Genomic DNA, 24930 nt, shown 5'->3' on the forward strand with positions numbered 1-24930 from the left:
TATTTACTTTCAAGTCTGCCTATGCGGGCGGGGGGCAGGTAGGCCTCTTAAAAGAAGAAGGGGTCATCACATAAGCGCGACCGAAAGTGGTAGGGAGGCGAACGAAGATATTTCTTCTCTGGGTGATTCTGTGAGGTTATATCCATCTACCTGCTCTTGTGATATGAGTAATATGTTACAGCTGGGCTCGATCCATCGGGTTTGACTTGGCATCGTTTTATTGTCTTCTCCGCAGCCACTCAGTGGAGAAGTCTCAGCATCATGTCTGGGAATTTTTCCCCCGCAGAGGCCGATGTCTCTCGTTCGCGTCTCGGGTTTCGATCCAGCTGCAGAATGGTTCTTAATTTATTCCGGGACGCCGAGATTTCCTTACCCTTCACTCCGGAGCCGCCACATACGCCAATCGCGAACCTGGCTCAGGGTTTCCGAAACCTCAGCACATTCGCAGGGTAAATCTCTTGGTTCAGGACTGGGATTCACTGTTTATATTTGTAATATAATATCACTTGTTTCTCCTAACAATGGAGGACTGCAGTACCCTTGGTTTATATCTGTCCAATGCTCAGCACAGTTGAGATGTAATTGCTGAAATATGGTCATATTGCGCTCTATTTGGAATTTACAGCCCAAAAGAGTAGTTATCTGATGGCCTCAGCAGAGGCTTCTGAACAGCCGAATAAAAGTAAGTTCTAAATTAAATCCCCAGTACTTCATACAAAAAACCAGTAGTAATTAATTCTTTTCTTTTCACCAATGGCAGCAACAATACATTTTGAAAGCACTAACTGTATTGCAATTGGCCCAGGAGTTCAGTGCAAAACAAGTCAACAGCTAAGATTTTTGCTTCCACAGTTACATCTGGTATGTGCTTAGTCTTGAGTCTTAATCTGAAATCTGTTTTTAGAATAAAATCACTGGTATCAAAATTTGCTTTTTACTCTATAGGTTAAAAGTACATATGTTTGTTGAGAACTTTGGCCAGTTGACCATTTCAGTTGTATACATTCTTTTCCCATCATGTAATAATGGGCCTAAATGTTTTTAAGGCTTCCATCTTAATAAAAATACTTCAGTTTTTTAGCCTGCTTTTCATAAAAGTCTCATAAAAGTAAGTTTATGAGATCACCCAGGTTTCTGTGTGTCTGTGTCCCTCTATCAGCTTTGTAATGCCTGACTGATTTGAACCAAATTTGGTACAATTGTAGTGAGTGACACATAAGGATCCCTCAATGGCATAATTTGTGATGTCATCCATTCTAATTCACGATGGCAGACATGTGAACATTTCAGGCAGAAGTTGGTAATTATTAATTAAGATCACAGTGAAAGGAAAGTAAGCATATTAGTTCTTACCGTAACCTCTTGTTTAATATATAAAACAGGTATAATCTGGCCTCTGTCACCCATGCCTTAGTCACCTTGCATTTAGATTTAGCCACCTGCGCTCTACATGGGGTGCCCTTGAAAAGTTTTTTACCATTGCCATCTCCTGTGTAGTATGAGATTATGCCTTTCAGCACCTTCTTCTATCGCTGCAGCCCGACTAGGTGTTTCCCACCCAGGTGATATTATATTATTCCCATAGTCTGGGAAACATACCAGCGGAGATTCAAACCGGCAACTTTTGGCTTGTTAGTCAAGTCATTTCCCCGCTGCGCCATTAGGTGGCTTAGAAGACACAGCACTGGCTGCCAAACTGTGCCCAGGTACAATTCAAGGTGCTGCTTATTACCTTTAAAGCCTTCAGTGATTGGGGCCCCTAGCTACCTTAGGGACCACCTGCTCCCACATGACTAGATTAGCTGGGAGGGCTCTGCTCTAGGTTCCGACACCTGCTCAGGCTAGTTTGTAAAGTACACACAGACACAGCCTTTTCAGTTATTGCCCCCAGGCTTTGGAACTTTGGAATTTGTTTAGTATTCCTCTCTGTAAACCTCCCTGAGCTATTTTTGGAAGGGCGGTATAGAAATCGAATAAATAAATAAATAAACAAACTCACTCACAGCTAAGATCCACATGGCTCCCTCTCTCCCAGCCTTTAGGAGGACAGTGAAGACTGCTCTTTTTATTCAAGCTTTTGGCCAATGAGTTGTCCCCATCTTTCTTTAAATGTTAAACGTTTGTATTGCTTTTATTGAAGTTTTAATTGAAATTTTAATATTTTTATTTAAAATATATTTTATTGAAATTTTATCTTGTTAACTGCCCTGGGGTATTAGGATGAAGGGTGGTGTATAAATATAACTAAATAGAAGTGGCCCACTCTGTTGAAGTAAGTGAGACTTTCTCATTGCAGAAGTCAAGTGCAGTTTTCCTGTCAGCATTCTGATAGTGGGGGGTGGTCAGCTGAGAGAAGAGTGAGGGGATTCTGAAGAAGGGTGAGAGAGTCACTCTGCCTAATGTTGGACCTAATGTTTTAAGACCTCCATTTCAATAATTATAACAAAAATATTATGAACCCAGGTCAAAATTCACTATTATATTAAGCAAAGTGATTGATATGTATTGTGATTTTGGCATGATACAGAGTTATGTAATTGGGTTCCTCCTGCCCTCCCTAAAATTGTGTACTTGCTCAAGTGAGTTGATTTGTCTCAGTTGTGTGCAGTATTCTTGGATTGACTGTCACCCCCAGGCTTGGCCCACGTCCCAGCTCCAGCTGCCCCACCTTCACCACACACCAATCTCTTTTTAAAATACTTTTTATTTAGGTATTTTCACCTTGTTTTTAAAAAAGTTGCCAAACAAGAACCCCACACAAATGTCTTTCCTTGATATACGTACACAATCTCCTCTGCAATCTGTCACTACCTTGTACTACTACTATGGCAAATATTCTCTCTCTACTCCATGCATACCTTTATACACCTCTATCATGTTTCCCCTTAGTTGCCTCTTTTCCAAACTAAAAAGCCCCAGATGCTGTGGCCTTACCTCATAAGGAAGGTGCTCCAGGCCCCTGATCTTCTTGGTTGCCCTCTTCTGCACCTTTTCCAGATCTACAGTATCCTTCTTAAGATACAGTGACCAGAACTGTACACAGTACTCCAAATGTGGCTGCACCATAGTTTTGTATAAGGGCATTATAATACTAGCATTTTTATTTTCAGTCCCCTTCCTAACGATTCATAGCATGGAACTGGCCTTTTCCACAACAGGCACACCGGAGCACTTCACAGTTCTCGGAGGCCACTGAGCCAGACAGTCAGGCTCTGCCTGCCACCATGGTGAGGAGGCGGGGGGGAGCCTCCTTGCTTCACCGCCCGCCCCCCCACTGCGTACATAGCAGTTAGAATATCAGCGGTTTGGCCTTGCAGTGGGGAGGAGGGCTCACAGTGGTGGCAGGAGGCTGCCCCTGGGCCTTGGAGGTAATGGGCTGGGGCCCCAAGGTTCTGGGGTAAGAGCGCCTCTGACTGCATTTGCCATTTTTCATAAGGTCACTCCCCCAGTGTGGGGAGATCTTTTTAGAGCTCCTCACAAACTGTTGTGGATTTTACTATCCTAAATAGTTTAGTGTCATCTGCAAATGTAGCCACTTTGCCAGTCACCCCAACTTCTAGATCAGTTATGAACAGGTTAAAGAGCACTGGTCCCTCTTCGTCGTCTTTGCTTTATTTAATGTTTTTTGACATTTTCTATTTTATATATACCTTTCCCCATTTCCCCCCCACCTGCCCCACCCCCAAGCCTGACCTCCCCTCCCCTTGCCAGCCTTTATGCACTGCGCTGGGTGGGGGGAGGTGGGAAAAGAAAGGAGAGATGGAGGGAAAGAGAAAGAAGAAGAGGGGGGAGCAGGAGGGGAGGGAGAGAAGGACATACATACCGTTGTACCAATAGATGTGGGTAAATCAGAAAGGGTGTTTGGGTGTGTGAGGTTTGTTTGTGGTGTTTGTTTGTTTGTTTGTTTGTTTGTTTTGGTTTTGTGTGTGTTTGAGCTATTCTAAGAATAGTTTAGTAAAGTGATCCCATACTTCTGACCATTTATCCAGTTTATTTACTTTAATGAGGGCCCATTTTTCATATGCCGCTAACTCAGGCAAGTCATGCACCCATTCCTCACTCCCAGGAGGAAGGGGAGATTTCCATCGCCACAGCATTAATCTCTTGGCTACCAGTAAGCTCCTCCATAACCATTGTTTAGGGCCTGATTTTAATCCCCACTCGGTTGGGATATACCCCAGTACTGCATTCAGATCCTTCAGTGCAAGGGATGAATCCATCACTAAATTAATACGCGTAATAACCTCCCTCTAGAATCCTTGCACTATGGGGCAATCCCAGAACATATGCATTAAGTTGGTATGGGGATTATTGCAGCTCCAGCAATTACTATTTGAGGCCATTTTTAACCACTTAAGGTGTAGAGGGGTCCAATGTGCCCTAAAAATAATCTTCTGTGGGATAAGGCACAATTTAAGATCCATTGAGCTACCTAACACTACCCAAAATATCTTGCCATTGCGCTGGTGCTGGTCCCACTTCTTACGTCCCTCCATTGTGAAAACTGTTTCCTGTCCTTCAACCAGTTACCGATCCACACATGAATATGTCTCCTTATCCCGTGACTGCTAAGTTTACTCAAGCGCCTTTGGTGGTGACCTGGGGAACTTTGTCAAAAGCTTTTTGGAAGTCCAAATATACTCTGTCAACTGGATCAACTTTATCCACATGCCTGTTGACACACTCAAAGAACTCCAAAAGGTTAGTGAGGCAAGACTTGCCCTTGCAGAAGCTATGCTGGTTCTCCTTCAGCAAGGCCTGTTCTTCTCTATGTTTAACAATTTTGTCCCTAAGTATGCTTTCCATCCATTTACCCGGCACAGAAGTTAAGCTAATCAGCCTGTAGTTTCCTGGATCCCTTTTTAAAAACCGGAGTTACATTAGCTACTTTCCAGTCCTTTGGTACAGTGCTTGATTGTAGGGACAAGTTACATACTTTTGCTAGATCAGCAATTTCACGTGTGAGACCCTTCAGAACTCTTGGGTGGGTGCCATCTGGCCCTGGCGATTTGTTAATTTTTAGAAAGTAAGGAACACGGTGGCAGGAAGTTCCTGCTGCTCCTGTTGAAAAGGCAGGGAGTGGGAGGAGGAACAGGAGCAGCAGTGACTACAGCCACCACCAGGGTATGTAGAGACAGAATGCCCTTTGGATGACAGAGGGAGGCATGTGGCAGCCTGAGACAGCTACCTCATTGGTGGTCCAGCCCTGCACCCTTCACTGATGCATGTACTAGAAGCTGGCAAAATGTCTGCCAGATTCAGACTGGCAGCTGGTTAGAAGCATGAGCATCTCTCTTGGAAATGCTTGAATTACACACCACAGAAGAACTCTAGAAACAGTTGGCCAGCTGATGCAAACGGATCAGTTGTTTAGATGTCCTCCATTGAAGTATGAAAGTATCAAGCATATTCCCCCCCTCCAACCTTTCCTGCCACTTTGTTCTTGCAGGGATACACCAAGACGCTGCCTTGATCTGTCCAACCTCAGTAATGGGGAGGAGGAAGTTGTCTTCAATTTCAGCCAGTCCCCAGGAACATTGGAAACTGGTAATACTTGCAGCCAGCAGCACAATCCTGATACTGTGTCCTGCTGCTATTCATTCCTATACTGTGTCCTGCTTTATTCATTTGAACAATAGATCTACAATAAAATCTTCTGTTACCCTAAGGCCTCTTGGCATGCTTATCTTTCCCATCCTTTGTACAGATTCAGGTGCCCAAACCAATTAAGTTGGGGTACTTGGATTTAAGCTAATTTGGACCCTATTTTTCTCTAATGAGACTAATTGAAATCAAAGTGATCTGTTACTTTGGAGAGGAGAGCTGGTCTTGTGGTAGCAAGAATGACTTGTCCCCTTAGCTAAGCTGGGTCTGCCCTGGTTGCATATGAATGGGAGACTAACACTGTAAAATATTCCCTTTAGGGGATGGAGCCACTCTGGAAAGAGCATCTAGGTTCCAAGTTCCCTCTCTGGCATCTCCAAGATAGGGCTGAGAGAGATTCCTGCCTGCAACCTTGGAGAAGTCGCTGCCAGTCTGTGTAGACAATACTGAGCTAGATGGACCAATGGTCTGACTCAGTATATGGCAGCTTCCTATGTTCCTATGTCTTATAGAACAACCTCACTACACTATGCTGATATTTAGGAGTTCCAGTGGAAGCCGGTTAGTGTTGGACTAGGACTGGGAAGACCCAAGTTTGAATCCCCATTCAACCATGAAACTCACTGGGTGACTTTGGACCAGTCATTTCTCTCTCAGTCTAACCTACCTCGCAGGGTTGTTGTGAGGATAAAAATAACCATGTATACCACTATGAGCTCCTTAGAGGAAAAGTGGGATATAAAAGTGGGATTAAAACAGATGCTGTACATTCCCATCCCTGCTCCATAACTTTAACTATGAGCTAAAACAAGCTTGGAGCAGTAAATGGCATAGACAATTCCATATGGCCAGCTGAAAAACTTTGCATGAAAACAGAACTTGTTCTGCTCCTTCCAAGACTCCCAGTGCCATTTTCTGACTGAGTCACCATTTCTTCATGTTATGCTAGAAAGAAAGGCCCAGAAGCTTCAGTGCAGCCAAACAGGAAAAGCTTTTGCCCATCTTGAGAGAAGTCATGGCTTTTTGTTCAGAATCTATTGCAGAAAGTCCAGGGTGTAGTTCTATGCCTTTAAAAAAAAAAAAAGAGGCAGGTGGTGGTCTGAGGTGTCCATTAAATGCATCCAGTCCCTGCAGTTCATATGTATCTTGGCCTTCAGCCATTGTTAGTTTTCCACCCATCCACACTGGAGGTGGCTGGAGGGCACAGTTGTGCGACCAATGTGAGGCATGCAATCTGCACAGCAAGATTCAATTAATCATGGCAGGAGAGAGGTTTCTGCTTCTGCTTTTTGCACCTGTGTCTTAATATGAACTCATGAAACAAATCATACAGGACGCTCCCATGCAGGAGTGGGTACTTTTTATGTTCTGCCATGTTCTGATAGTGGTGGCTTCCTTCACAATCTAGAAATCCTCTAGGTTGATTCTGATTATAGTGCAGTCAGTTGGCTGCATCCACTTGGCAACCCTGAATTCATGGGTTTTCTGCCTAGCAGTATCATATGACAGAACCCTGATGAGAACCAAGCCTAGCATATCTACCAGTAATGGCTCTGCTATGTCATTTGAAATATGTACAGGATTTTAACATATACTTGAGAACTATCATTGGGAGGATTTCTTGAGGTTCAGCCTTGGTTTTTTCAGGGGGGTTTTCTCTCAGTTACTCTACTGCCTTAGGAATTTTCACATCTTGAAACTTCTGGTGCTTGTCCCATCATTTGCCAGTTATATTTTAAGCCTGGGCCCACTTTGGTCTTTTAATGACCTCTTTCCTCTTCCTCTTTGCAGGTCAGAAGGGCTCGAAAGAAGCTCAGGATAGGCTGTAAGTTTTGCCTCCACATTCTTTGGTTTCACTGAGGTTTGAAATGTCAGTGTGCTTCCAAAGCAGAGAATAAGGCGGTGGGGCGGGGCGTCTCTGCCAGTCAGGTGGCTTCTTCATTGAAGTAATGAGTTTCTAGGAAATATTGTCAGCTTGGGCAAAGCATGTAAATATGCAGGCTCTTGAGCATAGATCAGGTCATCTTCCAGATACCATATCCTATTTTGTTTTGCAACTTGCTAAGGTCTCTGTTGTTATCCTTTTACAGGCTTTGAAGAGCAGTGTGTCAGGAGAAATTGGTAACCTCACACTTGAGGAAAATTGTAGTATTTTTGTCATATGTTAAATTTTTCTATCCTGGTTAAAGATTAAAAAGCGCACATGGGTACATTGCTTTCACTTTTTATTGAACAGTCTTTTCTTATCCTAGTGACAGCTAACTTGATCAGCACCATGAGGCATATTAAGAATACTTTATAAACTGGAGGGGTGCTGCAAGGTTGAAGTGGGCCCTGGGACCAAAAGTGAAGAGGGGCCCCTGTACCTTTGCTGCCACCTTCAGAGAGGAAAGAGCAAGCTGCCACCCATCTGGTACCCCCCCACACCTCTCACAGAGGCCCAGAGACACTTCTCTCCCCTTGCTCAATTGTAGCTATGCCCTTGACTGCTGCTGACTTGCATGGTCTACTTGCAAACATATTTAAAAACCTCTCTATATTGCTATTTCATCAAGGATCTCAAAGCAGTTTACAATTTAAAACCAAGTAATGACTTGCAGGCCTGTCAGTCACCAGGCCTGTACAAAGCTCGGCTTCACAGCATCTAAGCTGAATTATTCATACCTAGCCCCATTCAGAAGTAGCTTCCATGCAGTGTAGTCCATGCACAGTACTGGGGAGGGTTCTTAAAGGGAAGCAAAGCTGCAGGCAGCTCCTGTGACATCATGGAAGCCATGTGGGAAGATGAATGTAGTCCTTCCCAGCACTTTCCCCATAGAGCTCTAAGTGCTGGGATGGACTACATTTGCAAACATGCCTTGAGTACCTTCCCAGGCAGCTTCTTTGAATCACTGGGGCTTTCTGCAGCTTCGCTTTCTATTAAGAGCTCTCCCTGGTGCTCTGCACAGACGTAAGGGGTGGTGTGGGAAGCAACTGCCTCCATTTAGGGCCAGGAGCAAAGTGCAAATGATTCCACTTTGAACCAAATATTTCCATAGGCCTAATGTGCCCTCCTCACCAGTTGTGTCTTCCAACCAAACTAGGTAACCAAGGCCTCTCATATTTCCAGTCCCAAAGAGTCATATCCATGAGCTGGGGAGCTGTAGAGAAGTCTACCAGAAATCATGCTGCTTATCCTAAAGAACAGACTGATGAACTCGCATGATATGACTTGAGATTAATGGTACAGAGAGGTGCCTGTCTTGCTGCACTGCTGGCTCTATCTGCATGAGGGTGCTCTTTCTGGAGGGAGCATGCTGCAACAACCAGTGATGTGGAGCTCCTGGATGTTTGGTAGTGACTCTGTCTACTGAACTAGCAGTGTCTCCTCCAACATCAAGGGCATTTCCATGCCCTGGGCAGACTTAATCCTCTTCTCCCTCCCTGCTTCTGGGTTTGATAAAAAATAACTACATTTCTGGAACATTGTAAGTTTGTTCTGTCTTGCTTATTCACATTAACTTTTAAGATTCTTTGAAAAACATAATTTTAAACAACCTAGAGGTAAGAAGCAGGCAGTGCCCGATTTGTCAGAACAGCAGACTTGCTCAGTGTCCCTCGCAATTGGACAAAAGCACAAAACTTCTCCTCTTCTGCCTTTGCTGCCCCCCTCTGAGAACTGTGCCCTACATGGTTGTATCTGCCATCCTACCCTAGCTACAGCCCTGCCCAGCATAAAGGAACCCAAGGGGAGTTTGGAGTTTGTTCACTAACTGCATAGTAATAAATGAGCTTTGTATGTTGCTTGCAGGCTTTATTGGATGGTTCCAGTTGAAAAATTGCAACCCAGGTTTCGGGGGTGGGGGACTGGCTTGTCTGTGGCCTAATCCTTATGCGTCCACATCATTAAGCATCTGTCCTTGGTTTAGGGCTTTGTTTAGATATCACTCTGATTGTTCTACTCATTAGAATGTAAAGGCAAAAGGCCACGCAAAGCACTTGCACAGTACAATTTTGTTTCTTCCTCTTTCTTTGCCAAGGTACATTCAGTGTCAGCATCATCTCTCTATATATTTCTCCTAGGTGTGCCTGGGGAAAATGTGTCCCAGCAGCCCAGCTGATTGGCTGGGCTGCGGAGGTGCCTGATTGGCTGGCATACCCAGGAGGAGGAGAATTGGTCGGCCCACGCTGGCGGGCCTGGCCTGGTGACTGGTGGTGACTGCAGACTCTAGCAAACGAGAGAGGCGCGCAGGGGGGAGAGACAGAGTGAGCGAGAGAGGCGCGGGGGGAGGGGGAGACAGAGCGAGCGAGAGAGGCGCAGGGGGAGGGGGAGACAGAGCGAGCGAGAGAGCTGTGGGAGTACCAGCCAAACAAATTGTCCCAACTAACACCAAAAAGGAAGTGAATTACCGCACAGATGCTCTGTGCGGGTTCAGCTAGTTATTTATTTATTTAGCATATTTATATACTGCCCAAAACTCATGTCTCTGGGTACACAATTAAACAACACAGATTAGAACAAACATTAAAACTATAACAAATTATATACATCTAATTAAATTATACATCTAATTAACCCCTGCTAACTGGGCAAAGAGGCACCTTTTACCGTGGTGATTCTCTTTATTTAGCAGGGGGAGAGTAACTGGCCCTATCCACCCCCAGCACAGTACCTCAGTGACTGTTGCTGGTGTCTATCGTGTGTGTGTGTGTGTGTGTGTGATGTTTCAAATGTGAGCCCTTTGGGGACAGGGAGCCATCTTCTTTGTTTATTATTTCTCTGTGTAAACCACCCTGAGCCATTTTTGGAAGGGTGGTATAGAAATTGAATTAATAATAATAATGTTTAACAGAAAAGCAACAAGAACTAAAGCAAAAAATAACTGAGTACATGAACCAAACAACCACCAGGGTTCGACTTTCAGCTCTAAAAACAGTTGCCAAAAAACAACTCGCTCAGGCATTAAAAGATGTCAATGCTGCACTTGCAGAAATAATAACCAAGAATTTGCAAGAAACAAACCAACTAATGTACAGTGCAGCAACAATAACAACACAAGAGCTCAGATATAAGATCAGTGGACCTGTCAAAAAAGAAAGTAGTACATCACCTCAATGGAAGATTAGATTAGAAAATAAAATCACCTGACTTAGATAAGATGCTAGTAAATTGAAAGACATGAAAGACAAGAAGCTGAAGAATGAAAACACCAAACAGTATCTGATCCAAAAATACCACCTAGATTCAAGGAAAATTAAGAGAAGTCCTGGAAATAATAAAGCAGCAAATAACAGCAGTGTCAAAGAAGATTAGCAGATACGAAGCCAGAATTACACAACACAGGCAGAATCTCCAATTCCAGTCAAATCAGAGACGTTTCTACCAAAGCATAGAAGGAGAAACTGCAAGAAACGTAGAAACACCAAATAAAGAAGAAACAGTGCAATTCTTGTGGAAATTATGTGGAAATAGATTATAATAAAAAAGCAGGCTGGGTGAAAGAGGTCAAAAAAAGCAACCAAGAAATGCAAGATCTAATAATAACACCAGAATTAATAAGTGAAAGAGCAAAGAAAATTAAAAATTGGACTGCGCCGGGCGACGATGAACTGCATGGCTTTTGGCTTAAACACCCAACAAGCCTTCATAAACTATCAAAACAGTTCAATCACATTTTGCAAGGAGGTGATATTGAACAATGGCTAACAACTGGGAAAACTCATCTCATCATGAAATACCCAGCAAAAGGTACAGTTCCAAGTAATTATAGACCGATAACCTGCCTGCCAACCATGTTCAAATTATTAACTGGAATAATAGCAGATGAAGTGATGCAACACTTATTAACTAACAAACAGCTTCCAGTTGAACAGAAAGGAAATTGCCCGAACACCAGAGGCACAAAAGACCAGCTGCTGATTGACAAAATGATTTTAGAAAACTGCAAGAGAAGAAAAACCAATCTAAGTGTTGCATGGATTGACTACAAGAAAGCCTTCGATTCATTGCCTCACACATGGATACTAAAATGTTTAGAAACAACTGGTGTCAGCAAAAACATTCAGATATTTATTTTAAAAAGCAATGAGCATGTGGAGTACACAGTTAACAATCAATGGCAAGACACTTGGACAGGTTAGCATTAGAAGAGGTATTTTCCAAGGGGACTCACTATCCCCTCTGTTGTTTGTAATCGCCATGACCCCACTTTCACAAATACTAAACAAAACAGGCCTCGGATACCAAACATCTAAAACATCAAGTCAAATCAACCATCTGCTGTACATGGACGATCTGAAGTTGTATGGAAAGTCCCAGTCAGAAATCGAATTACTGCTAAGCACTGTCCGTATATTCAGTAGCGATATAGCAATGGAGTTTGGACTAGACAAGTGTGCTGCATTAATAATTAACAGAAGAAAAATAACAAAAATGGAAGGAATAGAACTGCCCAATGGAAGCAAGATCAAGAACCTGGAAGAGAAAGAACATTACAGATACTTGGGCATTCTCCAGGCTGATAACATCGCACACACTGAAGTTAAAAGAAAAATTGGAAGTGAATGCATCAGGAGAGTTAGAAAAATCCTCAAGTCCAAACTCAATGGCGGGAACACCATACAAGCCATAAACACCTGGGCTATACCTGTTATCAGATACACTGCAGGAATAATAGACTGGACCCAGGCAGAGCTAGAGACGCTAGATCGTAAGACCAGGAAAATCATGACCATCAATCATGCTCTGCACCCCCGCAGTGATGTCGATAGGCTATACCTCCCTCACAGCTCAGGTGGTAGAGGAATGCTGCAAGTCCATCAAACAGTAGAGGAGGAGAAAAGAGGCCTTGAAGAATATATCAAGGACAGTGAAGAAGATGCACTTAAAATGGTCAATAACGCGAAACTATTCAACACCAATGAAACAAAGCAGGCCTACAAGAAAGAACAAGTCAAGAACTGAGCAGAAAAATGGAAAAATAAGCCCCTGCATGGTCAATATTTGCACAATATAAGTGGAAAATCAGACATCACCAAGACCTGGCAATGGCTTAAGAATGGTTACTTGAAGAAAGAAACAGAGGGTTTAATACTGGCTGCGCAAGAACAGGCACTAAGAACAAATGCAATAAGAGCAAGTAGAAAAATCCACAATAAACAGCAAGTGCCGCCTTTGTAAAGAAGCAGATGAAACCGTGGACCACCTAATCAGCTGTTGTAAAAAGATCGCACAGACTGACTACAAACAAAGGCATGGCAAGTTAGCAGGGATGATACACTGGAACATCTACAAAAAATACAAGCTACCTGTAGCCAAAAATGGGTGGGACCATAAAATTGAAAAAGTTGAAGAAAATGAAGATGTAAAAATATTATGGGACTTCCGACTACAAACAGACAAATATCTGCCACACAATACACCAGATATAACTGTAGTCGAGAAGAAAGAAAAACAAGTCAAAATAATCGACATAGCAATACCAGGGAATAGCAGAATAGAAGAAAAAGAAATAGAAAAAATCACCAAATACAAAGATCTACAAATTGAAATTGAAAGGCTGTGGCAGAAAAAGACCCAAATAATCCCAGTGGTAATTGGCGCCCTGGGTGCAGTCCCAAAAGACCTTGAAGAGCACCTCAACACCATAGGGGCCACAGAAATCACCATCAGCCAATTACAAAAAGCAGCTTTACTGGGAACAGCCTATATTCTGCGACGATATCTATAACAATTGATAATAAAATTCTGGCATCCCAGGTCCTTGGGAAAGACTCGATGTCTGGATAAAACAAACCAGTCAATAACACCTGTCTGACTGTGTAAACAAGAAATAATAATAATAATAAAGAGCTAGGATGAATAAATGCATCTTAACAGGCCTTTAAGGATTTAACAACCCTGTTAAGGATTTGCTGGAGTGGTGGTTGTGAGAATATTGGTAGAACTGGATTTCTGACATCTTCAGGTTTATCCTAGATGTTGAAAATGTGAGATGGCGGTGGGTAGCTCGAGCTTATAACTGGTTTGAGAAAAGATGGGTGTTCCCTGTTAACAAACCAGCGAGTGGACAGTAAAATGAATTCTAGCTTGTCTAGCTAGTCCTGGGCAAGGCTAGGAAGTGTTAGCATGGTAAAACAGGCTCTAGCATGGTTCTCTGACTAGGTGTCACTTTCTCCCAGCAGAGGCTCAAGAAGGCAGTATGCACAGTTGCTCCAGGTGAGTATTCTGTTTCTGCTGAAATGGGATTTGTTCCCTGTGTGATACGTACAGGTGCCAGAAAGGCTGCAGAATGTTGGGTCAGGGGATCTGGGGTATCAACTGCAACTCTAAGACTTATGATCAGTATTATCTGCAGAAGACATTGAGGTGTCCCCCCACCCTTGGTATTTCAGTCCCAGGTGCTGTGCAGCACACCAGGCACCCCAAGTTCCATCTGCCAAGTTCGCAGGGAGATCAGCAGCCCTTCCATGAACAAAGAGAATGTGAGTGCCTCATGAAGCAAGTGGGGTTTTCTATAAGTATCTGTAAACAGCAGGCCAGGGAATCGGGCAGCAGAAGGACGTCTCTGCGGATCCAAAAGGCAAAGGATCCAGTCATTTCCTTCCCATTTCATGGTGGTGATACTTCTGAAACATTGCTATGTTTTTGATTCCAGTGGTAAGGCCAGCTCTCTGCACTAAAGGCTACCTTCTCTCCTTTTTTCTCCCAGGAGGGTAGCCTGTTTAAACACCCAAGGCGGCACATGCCTAGGTCCCACCTCTTCCGGAAGAGACCACCAGACCCACCACTGACCTGCTATACCATAGTGCTGGTGAGTTAATACTTTCTAGCTGGTTTCGTGTGGCTAGGCATTTGGGCATTTCATCTCTGTCTTGTTGTGCACACTACATGTTCTGCTCTGATGTTTTATTGTGGGTCTGTGTCTGAGTCATCTGTATTGGCACAGCCAGTATCCTCTACAGCAGGGATTCTCAATGTTGGATTCCCAGATGTTATTGGACTTCAACTCCCATAATCCCCAACCAAAGGCCACTGGAGCTGGGGATTATGGGAGTTGAAGTCCAGTATCATCTGCGGACCCAATGTTGAGAATCCATGCTCTACAGTTATATAGGAATATATGTAGCTTGGTATTACAGATCTCCTCTCTTTTATAAGAAGCATTTTTTCTAGGGAACACTTTCCTAATGGGGAACTCTACTTCCCTGGCCAGCTGAAGTGAGTCATTGATGGCCTGTGTGATGCAAGTCTTTTTCCATAAGAATAGGTGAAGATGAGGCATCTGGACAGATTGCTCAGAACTGCCTACATCCCAATCAGTTATGCATGTTGTGCAGCAGACCAATTCTTTCATAAATGGGACCTCTGTGTCCTGCTAGGCTTTAGGTGGCAACCATCATTGTGGGTAGCACTGTCTGCCTTTTGTTCCTTCTTTACAGATTCATGTGCAATTTCATACAAATGGAACATATATATAGGAACAGTTGCACCTACAGATATAACAGAAGACAAAGACCACCAATATAGGAAGTAAATCTAGATCAACCATTTAGAACAGTAAAGAAAACAAATACTAAATACTAATTATATAGTCACAGATGTATAAAAGTTATAGGAGAAATCTATCTATTCCAAGAAGAAAAATTGCATAGCAGATTATGTATCGATTCAATAATCATGAATAGTCCCCTTTCCCCTTCAAAAATGTGTTTTTGAGCCATTCAGTTTTCCTGGGATTCAATGGGAGGCTAGTCTGTGTGTTTCAAAACATAACTTTTTTGTGAGCTATAAAAAGCATTTTCACGTGTGAGGGAAATGGTGGATTTCACCTGTGAGGCTGCCTGTTCCATGTCTTCCGGCAGGAAGCGGGGGGTCTAGAGGAGTATGAGATGAAAGATCTTGGCAGCCCAATTGCTGCAACCACAACACAAAGAATGCCAGAGGCTGTGGGTGACTTTCCAGAACTCTGTCTTGATGAGCAGGAAGAGACTGAGGTGAGAAGGGTATGAGCTGGTCACCACATTGGCATTTGTCCATGCTGATCGGGGAATGAGCCATTGGGTGGCAAAATGGTGTCTTGAGATAGCAATGCTTTATCTGTTCTTATTGTAAAACCGTTGATGTGCCTAGAGATAACGTTAGAAAGTGGGAAAGTATTGTTTGAAAGAAGGTGAATCACAGAGTTGTGTGCAGCTTCATTAAGAAATTGTAAACAGTAGAAGACCCCCAGTGAGTTTCTTCCTCTCTGCTTAAATGCATAGATTCTAAGTGTTCAAAACATCTGCAATAATCTAGCTTCCGCAATGGGTTCCTTGATTTTCTACAACTATTGCTAAGCAATCTAGCTTGTGCCAAACAGTTTATGCTTATTTTGCTAAGGAAACATGTACTCCAGATTTCTGATAGATCTCCCCCTTCTTCCACCACCCTTACAACTGTTCCAATAACTACTTAATTACTTCTAAATTGAATTTTATCTAGGTTTTGCTTTCATCCATTGTCACTTCCTCAGCATTCATCAACCCTTCTGTAATACTAGAAGTAGCTATAGCAGAGAAATAATCAAATGAGGAAGTTCCCTGGGAGTCTCATCAGGGGTCTGTTGAAATTCAGTGGTGCTCAGTAGTTTCACTAGTGAAATGGAAGAAGGCTTGTGCTTAAACATCACGTACTACTTTGTCAGCATAGGTGGTTTCATATCTTATGAATTTTTTTAGAGTGCCAGCCAAAAGTATTAGGAAACAAGTTCTGGGGGTTGGTTACATTTCTATTGTCAGATCAAAGCTGTACACTCATAATCACTGTCCACCCCAAAAGCCCAGTCCAGTTCCTCATCCCAACTACTAATGGTTACTCAAGAATTAGTCCTTAGGGCTGACCATTCTGAACCATCTTACACATGTACTCCTCTCCATCTGGGGTGAGGTGGAGAGAATTCTGACAGGTAGTATTTTTTTTAGCGGGCCTGGTTTATATGCATAATAACATTATAATGCTGTATGTGCCAATAGAATTAAAGGGAAGATTATGTTGCTGCCTTGTAGGCAAAAGTGGTTCTAGGTTTTCTGGCCCTCATCACTTTCAGCACAGTGATATATTCCTTGGATTCTGCATTGATGACCTTTGCTGTATTTATCCTTTTAGAAGCCCCTTGCTGGGCACCTCTCCAGCATGGCTACCTTGTTGTCTGGACCCCTCCTTACTCAGGACATCAATGTCAGTGAGGCAAGTGCATATTTAACTGACCATATAGCAAATGCAGCTTCTTACACAGTGGCTGGTGGCAAGTAAGACTTCTCCAGGTGACCCCATGGGGAACCACCTCTTCTTTTTAACCTTTTAGGGCACAAGTGACTCTTATTAAGAAGGGCAGACAGGCAGACTATTAATACATTTTGTGAGCTAGTAACCTTTGTGGACTTAGCTTGCAAGGTTGCTGAAGAAGTGGTGCTACCATACTGAAGCCACCCAAGACGTTTGATGAAATAATTTGGTTAACTTTGTGTGAAGAATGACTCTCTAGTAATGACCCAAGTCCCAAATTCTGATAAGGTTGGTGTTGCTGCTCCCCATCCAACTCCTGGCTTCTCAGTGGCAATCCTGAAACCTTGTCAATGGACTAAGGGAATTAGGAGGGTTTTCTTTCCCCCCTCATTTCTTTTCCTGTTTGCTTACCACTCTGAGCAGGCCTCCATGAACAAGAGCCGGCTCTTCCGATCCCCATCAATGCCGGAGAAATTGAACAGGCCTGTGCTAAGGAGGGCTGTAAAGGCCCAAGATGATGAAACTCAAGTGAAATCGAAACGTATCCCAATCCAGGAGGAGCCAGATAGGGTAAGGCCCGGCTTCATTCAAATACAGTCTCCAGGATTCATTGCCTGAACCCTTAGTTCTTTGCAGCAAGGGCAGAATGGCAGTCTCATTTATATACCGATTCCAGTTCTCCAGACTGTTCTGTATCAAGAGCTGTTCCATATTTATACAGAGTCAAACTGTGGTCTATCTCTAGCTCAGTATTGTCTTACACTGGCAGTGGCTCTCCAAGGCTTCAAGCAAGAGGCATACCCAACCCTACCTGGGAGAGATGCCAGGGATAGAACCTGGGACCTTCTGCATTCAAAGCAGATGCTCTGCCACTGAGCTATGGCCCCATCCCCTTTTAATCAGAGACCTATAAAATATGCCCCCCCCTTTAAAATAAAATAAATAAATAATGTTGGGAGGTAGCTAGCAAAATGTAGGTGTCAACCCCAGTGTTGTGTTTGCGTGGATAGGCAAGCAAGGTAGCCACTCGAGCTCACTTTCCTATCCGATGTTGATGACTGCCTGCTTGTTCACAGGTCACATTTTTGAAGAAGACGGCCTCACTTTCTGACATGGCGATTGTCAGAGCCCTTGATGAAGATCATGGCCTCAGGCAGCTGATTGGAGACTTTTCCAGTGTAGGTTTCTTCCTGGCCTCTGAGCTGGGGAATCTCTCAGCCCATGAGGGAGTGGGGAAGGCTGGTTTTGCCAGGGCAAAGAGGCCTTACTAGTGGCTGATGTACAGAATCTCTCTCCTTGCCGAATCATAATGTGCAATGCAAACTTCGAACATGTTTAAACAGTGCTTGTTCATAATGCCTGCTGCTGGCAGGGTGGAGCAGGAAGATGCAAAGCAATCCCAAAAAGTTGGTGTATGTCTGTAGGCGATTGCTCTCTGTGACTGGATTCCATGACCTGTTTGAGAAACTACTTGTCAGGCAACTGTATGGGTGGAGCTCCAGTTGATAATCTGAGCCTCTTTACATTTTAATAATATTTTAGTTTGTTGGGGTGTTTTTATGGGTATTTTTAATTTGATCTTTTATATGTTAACTGTTACAAATTCATCATTTGTTTTATGTCGTAAACCACCTAGAGACTTCGGTAGTGGGCAGTATACAAATCTGTTAAATAAATATGTATTTTCAAGTTTGTATAATTCTAGTAAAAATGATATGGGTTTTCAGACAAAATAATTTGCAGAAAATGTAGTCTAGAGGGTGTACTTCAATAAGGAGTCAAAGATGTATTCAGAATTGCCATAACACTCACAGTTTGTACTTTTGTGCTTTCCTAAAGTTGTTTACTTTAGAAGTCCCAATAACTGTTCTTAGAGCCACAGCCTTGATGTTAGAATTCACTTAGCTGGGCCTCGGACAAACCAGAACTACTGAAAATCTCAAGCAATCAGTGGAATATATTGTCTCTTCCTAGGTGTATGCACTACCCACAGTAACAGGAAGGCATCAGGACCTAAGATACATCACTTCGGAGACGGTGAGCAAAGGCCCCTGCTTTTTTCTGTGTATCCTTGACCCGGCATATTTATTCTGTGTCTTCCACATCAGCCAAACTCTGACTCTGCACCCCTTTTCTTTGCCCGCGCTTGCTTCTGTAGAAGTCCCGCCCTCAGATTCTGACTACCCTAGGGCTTGGCTGTAGTTCTCAGCCCAAAGAGGACTTGTCTCTTAATAGTCTCCTTTGTGCATAACCAGCTATCCATTCCCAGCTATTTCACAGGCAACACTTTAGCAGGGCTAGTTGGAGCTGATAAGTAGCCATGCTGTTAGGGCGAGGTATGGCTTGTAGTTGAACTTGAGGGCTTTTTTTTTTTTTGCTTTGCTTTGCTTTGCTTTGCTTTGCTTTATAGGTGGCTGCTTTGCTCCATGATCAGTTCCAGAGCCTTGTAGAGAAGTTCTACATCATTGACTGTCGCTACCCCTATGAGTATCGTGGTGGGCATATCAAGGTAAGAGAGAGAAAGAGATGCTAGATCAGGGGTTCCAAAGGCCCTTGTGGCTGGGCATGATGATGATGATGATGAATTCAATTTCTATACCGCCCTTCCAAAAATGGCTCAGGGCGGTTTACAAAGAGAAATAAAACAAATAAGATGGCTCCCTGTCCCCAAAGGGCTCACATTCTAAAAAGAAACATAAGACACACACCAACAACAGTCACTGGAAGTACTGTGCTGGGGGTGGATAGGGCCAGTTACTCTCCCCCTGCTAAATAAAGAGAATCACCACGGTAAAAGGTGCCTCTTTGCCCAGTTAGCAGGGGTGGGAGGTGCAGTCCAACAACATCTGGGGACCCAAGGTTGGGAACCTCTGTGCTGGAAGAACTTTGTTCGGGGAAGGAACCGACTCTTAGAAGTAGCATGGGGGGCTGCTGTCACTACATATTTCTGGGGCTTTCTTCCTATCCCCACCATAGGGGGCTTTGAATATCCACAAGCAAGAGGATCTCTCTGAATTCTTCCTGAAGAAGCCTCTTCTCCCATCTACACTGCAGAAGCGCCTCATCCTTGTGTTCCACTGTGAATTTTCTTCTGAAAGGGGCCCCAAGATGTGAGTATGGGTTTCATTAAGGGAAGGGGGAACAATTTTGAGAAGCAGAAGAAAACAGATGGCTGTGGTAGTTGTTTGCTAGGATTGCTTCCTCTTGCCTTTCTGCTTATTATACTCAATTTGCTGCTGTTTGAAGGTGTCGCTATCTGAGGGAAGAAGACCGAACCATGAATGAGTATCCTGCACTGCACTACCCTGAACTATATGTCCTTCAGGGTGGCTACAAGGACTTCTTCCTAGAATACAAGGTGATAGCTGCTCTTTTTGGCCCTTTAACATAGAGCCTTCCCATGCTACACGTTATTCCAGAGTCTGGGAGTGGAATGCAAATGGAAGGATGTATTGATTTATGTAGAGTATGTTTTTATCCTGCTGCTGATTTATTGATTTTTTGATTTGATTTGATTTCTATACTGCCCTTCGAAAAATGGTTCAGAGTGGTTTACACAGAGAAATAATAAATCAATCAGATGGATCCCTATTCCCCAAAGGGCTCACAATCTAAAAAGAAACACAAGATAGACACCAGCAACGGTCACTGGAAGTACTGTGCTGGGGGTGGATAGGGCCAGTTACTCTCCCCCTGCTAAATAAAGAGAATCTCCACGTTAAAAGGTGCCTCTTTGCCAAGTTAACAGGGGCTTAACGCAAAATAATTTACAAGGGAGCTTACAACAATAAATAACTAAATAAATAAATGCTACAAAATGTACCAATAAAACAAAACAAAAATCCAGCTAAAACCACAAACTGTAGTGAAACATGAATTATTGTTCATATCAAGCTTGGGCAAATGAGAGTCAACCTAAAACTCATTAAAGTGGATAACAGACACACACTTCTTGTAGTAGTAGTAGTAGTAGTAGTACATAGTTGGGGCACCACCATAGAGAAGATCCACCATTGTTTGTGGGAGGACACAGATAAGAGGCTCTGAAGAATCTTGCTCAACAAGCAGTCAACCCTCCAAGGAAGGGTTGAGTAATACCAGCCCCGACTGTGTAACACAACCAGGTCTTGCTCCCTACTGAAGGAAATGCATCTCCTCTTGACCTGGGCAGAGTCCAAGCTTCAGTCCCTATCAGCAGACCATCTAAAAGGGGATCTCAACATTGTAGCAGACTGGCTGAGCTGGTCCCAGATAAACCAAGCCAAGTGGTTCCTCGGCCCCTTTCTAAACATCACCTGGAGATAAGGAACCCCCATAATAGATGGGGGTTTGCCACCCTAGCCAACACCAAGTTACCTTGGTTCATTTCCAGATACCAGACCATGGGGACCAAGCACGTAGATGCTCTGATGGCACCGTGGCCCAAGGGTCTTTTGTATGCGTTTACACCTGTAGCAGTCATTCCTCAGGTCCCCTGCAAGGCTCGGGGACTGCGGGCAGAAGTCATCCCAGTTGCCACCCCACTGGCCACACCGTCCATGGTTCTTGAACCTGCTAGAGCTCAGTTCTCAAGTTCCTCTGGATCTGGGAGCACACCCTTGCCTCCTTCGTCAGGGACCTGGGTTCCACCCAGACTCCCAATGGATGAGTCTATTCATTTGGAGGCTAAGCAGAGCTCATTGAAGAATGTGGTTATATCCAGGGAGTTCAGGCAGCCATTCTGGCTTCCCGCAGGCCTTCTACCAGAAAAATTTACCAGGCTACTTGGAAATCCTTCGTGACCTGCTGCAAATTGTGGAGAATAGAGCCTCTGTCAGCATCAGTGACTCCTGGATTTCCTCCAGTCAGGTTTGGAGATGGGCCTTTTCCCCCCAATAGTGACAGGTGGTGGCTGTTGCTTTTGTCCTGCAGACAGATGGTAAGACGGGCATTCCTACTCATCTGCATGTGAAGAGGTTCTTTAGGGAAGCTTCTCTCCTTAAACCTCCTCCAGTACACAGGTTCCCCGCTTGGAATCTGAACATAATTCTTACCACTTTAGGCTCTGTTCAAGCCACTTAGATCTGTTTTGTTGAAGTTCCTTATCTATGAGGTTTTGTTCCTAGTCACTATTACCTTGGCCCACAGGGTCTCAGAGTTGGAGGCCCTCTTATTTCATAAGGAATTGTCTGGTGTTTCTGGACTACGTCATATTAAGGACCGACCATACATTCATGCCAAAAATAAATACCCTTTTTCACAGGTCTCAGGAGTTCTGTTGCCCTTTTCTTTGCCCTAAGCCCTCTTTGCTCAAGGAGAAGGCATGACATACGTTGGATGTGCATAGGGCCGTAAAGCTCTACCTGAAGTGCACTAAGATCCTTAGGTCTCTGGAGTCTTTTTGGTGTCCTTCCAGGAACACTTTCTGGGGTGCAAGGTTTCCACTTCGCCACATTAGCCAGTTAGATCTGTTTGTGCATAGGTTTGGCATACTCTAGTAGTGGACTTTCTCTGGCCCAAGGAATCACTGCTCACTCCACTAGAAGTACAGCCACCTCTGCAGCTCTTTCAACTCTAGCACCTCTGGTGGATATCTGTTGGGCAGACACCTGGACTTCTTTGTCTACATTTGTTAGACACTTTAGAATTCATACCTTGGCTTCTGATGCCTCCTGTGGGAGGCAAAAATTACAGCAGGTGGTCCCACAATGACGACCAGACTCTTTTGGGAGGCAAAAATTACAGCAGGTGGTCCTACAATGATGACTGGACTCCTTCCCTCCCTGTGTGATTTTAGGGGCTCTGATAGGTCTCAGATGGATACACTCTCTCCAACTGAGTGAGAATGAATTGTTGGCACTCACCTGAAAGGTCATTGTCCTCAGTTGCTGGGTGTGTGTCCACCCCATCTCTCTGTCATCCGGTTTTCTTTTCACCTCACTATCCTTTCCTGTTGAATAGTTTTCACTCTGCGGTGGTCCATCTCCCTGGGCGTCCGTCTCCCTTAGTGATGATAAATATTCCATGGAGTTTGTTCCTCTCCTGGTTGTGTGTGTTTTATCTGTCTCCTATGGTTACAAATTTTATTTGTGTTGTCCACCACTGGAGCATCATTCTGGGACTACATAACTGGAGGCTAAGGGGATAGCCCCTCCCATGCGGCCACAGTAAATCTCTTTGATTGGCCCCTGTCTCAGAGCAGGTGGGAAGAGCTACCCAGCATGGATACACTCCCCACTGAGGAGAATGACCTTTCAGGTGAGTGCTAACTATTCATTCCCATTATGATTATTCCTGCCCTGTTCTCTGCACAGCTGTCCTCATCAATGAAGATGTAGCTGTTGAACAATAGGTGCTGAGTTCTCTGCATGGAGATCTAGAATTCTTTGAGATGAGAAACGTCTATATGGCACACCTTAAATTATAAGACAAAACTTATTTGCAAACAACTTGATTTTTCCCCTTATACGCTTGTGTAGAATTTTGAATGCTTTGCCATAAACAAGGGAAGTAGAAAGGAATGAATTGCTCATTGGGAATAATGTTGTATAGGTAATTGGTATCTGGGAGCAGAATAGGGAAGGAAAAGAAGGTACAAAACTCTTCCATGGCCAATTCAAGTCCCATGCAGGCTCCTCCTGGTTTCCGAGGCTTCAGCAGAAACAGCCTCTGATGCTTGGTTTTTCTCTCTACATGTATAAAGACTGGCAACTCTGTGTGCTTGTTGTTATTGCAAGTGGATATCTTTGAGACTGATGAATTCACCAGGTCCTATGCTACAAAATCAGGTAGTGTGTGCTAATGTGTGTGTGTCTGCCTTTCTCTCTTAGGAGCTGTGTGAGCCCCAGAGCTACTGCCCCATGCGCCACCAGGACTTCAAGGCTGAGATGCTCAAGTTCCGCAGCAAAAGCAAAGCATGGGCAGGAGAACGGAGGAAGAGGGGGCAAATAGCTCGTTTCATGAAGCTGTGAAGTAGTAGCCAAGAGGGCTGCTCCAAGGGGACTCTTCCCCAACCAAGGGAAAGCTTGAGGTCTCTAATAGCTTATGCTGCACAAAGGCTAGGAAGGTGAGGATGCCAGGGCCAGGTGGACCTGGCCATGGTGATATTGGAGAGCTCAGAAATGTTAAGGTGTACTTTGCTTCCACAAGCTTCATTTGGATAAGAATGTGCCAGAGTGTGAAGCTTCTTAGCGAAAGAAACCCAAGGGAACCGACAATGCTGTCTCTGGAAAAACAGGGTTTTGTTCAGAGGGGTTGGCCAGCATCCAAGCCTGTGTTCTAGATGCTGTCCAAAGGTAGCAGGCCAGGTTAGTTTGTAGCCTACTTTAAGCCTAGCTGCCAGCTGAAGACTTTATTGTTTTAGGTTTTGTACCTGAATGTCTGGTTTTAATGGGAAAATAAACTGTTCTGGAAAATATACCTGGATTATGGCTCATCTGCAAACACATTTGTTATTGTGATGTATAGCAACCATTCTATTACAATCTTAGGAAGATACAATTAATCCTTGGATTAAAATGTATGGGGGAGGTAAAATTGAACACTTTCCTGGAAGAGCATCTTCCCGAGAAGAACAGAAGTGTTTGGAAAGTCAATAAACAAATTTTAATAAATCGTTTGCTAGAGGGGCATGTGCCTCTGAAGTGACTGAATCTCCTTGAAATGCCCACTTGGAGCGCATCTGAACAGGTGTGAGTGCATGAGTGTATGTGAGAGAGAGAGATCTACAGAAAACCCCATAATTTGTTAGTGTAGCCCACACCATGTCCAGTCAATAACCTGTTGCTGCTTGTGCTCACATCTGTCTACAACAGTGGTGAAAAAGCTTATGCCTCTTTACTGATGGGGGCACTCATTCAACATTTATGAATATTTATTTATTTATTTATCATATATTTTATACTGCCTGATATGTAAACAGGAGCGCAGGGAGACTGGCAGTGGCTGTGGCCCCCTGGCCCCGCCCCTCGCATCTGATGTCAGATGCAGAGGCCCGACTAGCCACGCCCCCGTGTCTGACATCAGACGCAGAGTGTGTGGTCTCCCAAACGGGGCCATATGACCCCGTTTGGAAGGGAGATCGGCCCATGCTGTGTTGGGCA

At 43.9% G+C, this 24930-nt stretch overlaps 1 protein-coding gene across 13 annotated transcripts in view; it reads left to right on the forward strand.

Annotated features, from left to right (window-relative positions):
- The window catches only part of CDC25C (cell division cycle 25C), a 34160-nt gene extending 9915 nt beyond the window's left edge, over positions 1–24245 (forward strand). For 2 of the 13 annotated variants that reach the window (XM_053290480.1, XM_053290485.1), the window contains exons 2-16: positions 236–449; positions 5450–5547; positions 7396–7429; positions 13765–13801; positions 13978–14067; positions 14295–14396; positions 15448–15579; positions 16730–16810; positions 17273–17419; positions 17926–18027; positions 18824–18886; positions 19260–19358; positions 19826–19959; positions 20096–20207; positions 23659–24245. In XM_053290480.1, coding sequence (XP_053146455.1) covers positions 236–449; positions 5450–5547; positions 7396–7429; positions 13765–13801; positions 13978–14067; positions 14295–14396; positions 15448–15579; positions 16730–16810; positions 17273–17419; positions 17926–18027; positions 18824–18886; positions 19260–19358; positions 19826–19959; positions 20096–20207; positions 23659–23799 — 1586 coding nt within the window. In that variant the 3' untranslated portion in view covers positions 23800–24245. Of the gene's footprint in view, positions 1–2; positions 136–235; positions 450–5449; positions 5548–7395; positions 7430–13764; positions 13802–13977; positions 14068–14294; positions 14397–15447; positions 15580–16729; positions 16811–17272; positions 17420–17925; positions 18028–18823; positions 18887–19259; positions 19359–19825; positions 19960–20095; positions 20208–23658 lie in introns of those variants that run through there. The other 11 variants (XM_053290482.1, XM_053290492.1, XM_053290484.1 and 8 more) reach the window with 10 other exon arrangements.
- Positions 24246–24930: the final 685 nt, after the last annotated feature.

Source organism: Hemicordylus capensis, chromosome 2 (assembly GCF_027244095.1).
Source record: "Hemicordylus capensis ecotype Gifberg chromosome 2, rHemCap1.1.pri, whole genome shotgun sequence".
Taxonomy (NCBI): domain Eukaryota; kingdom Metazoa; phylum Chordata; class Lepidosauria; order Squamata; family Cordylidae; genus Hemicordylus; species Hemicordylus capensis.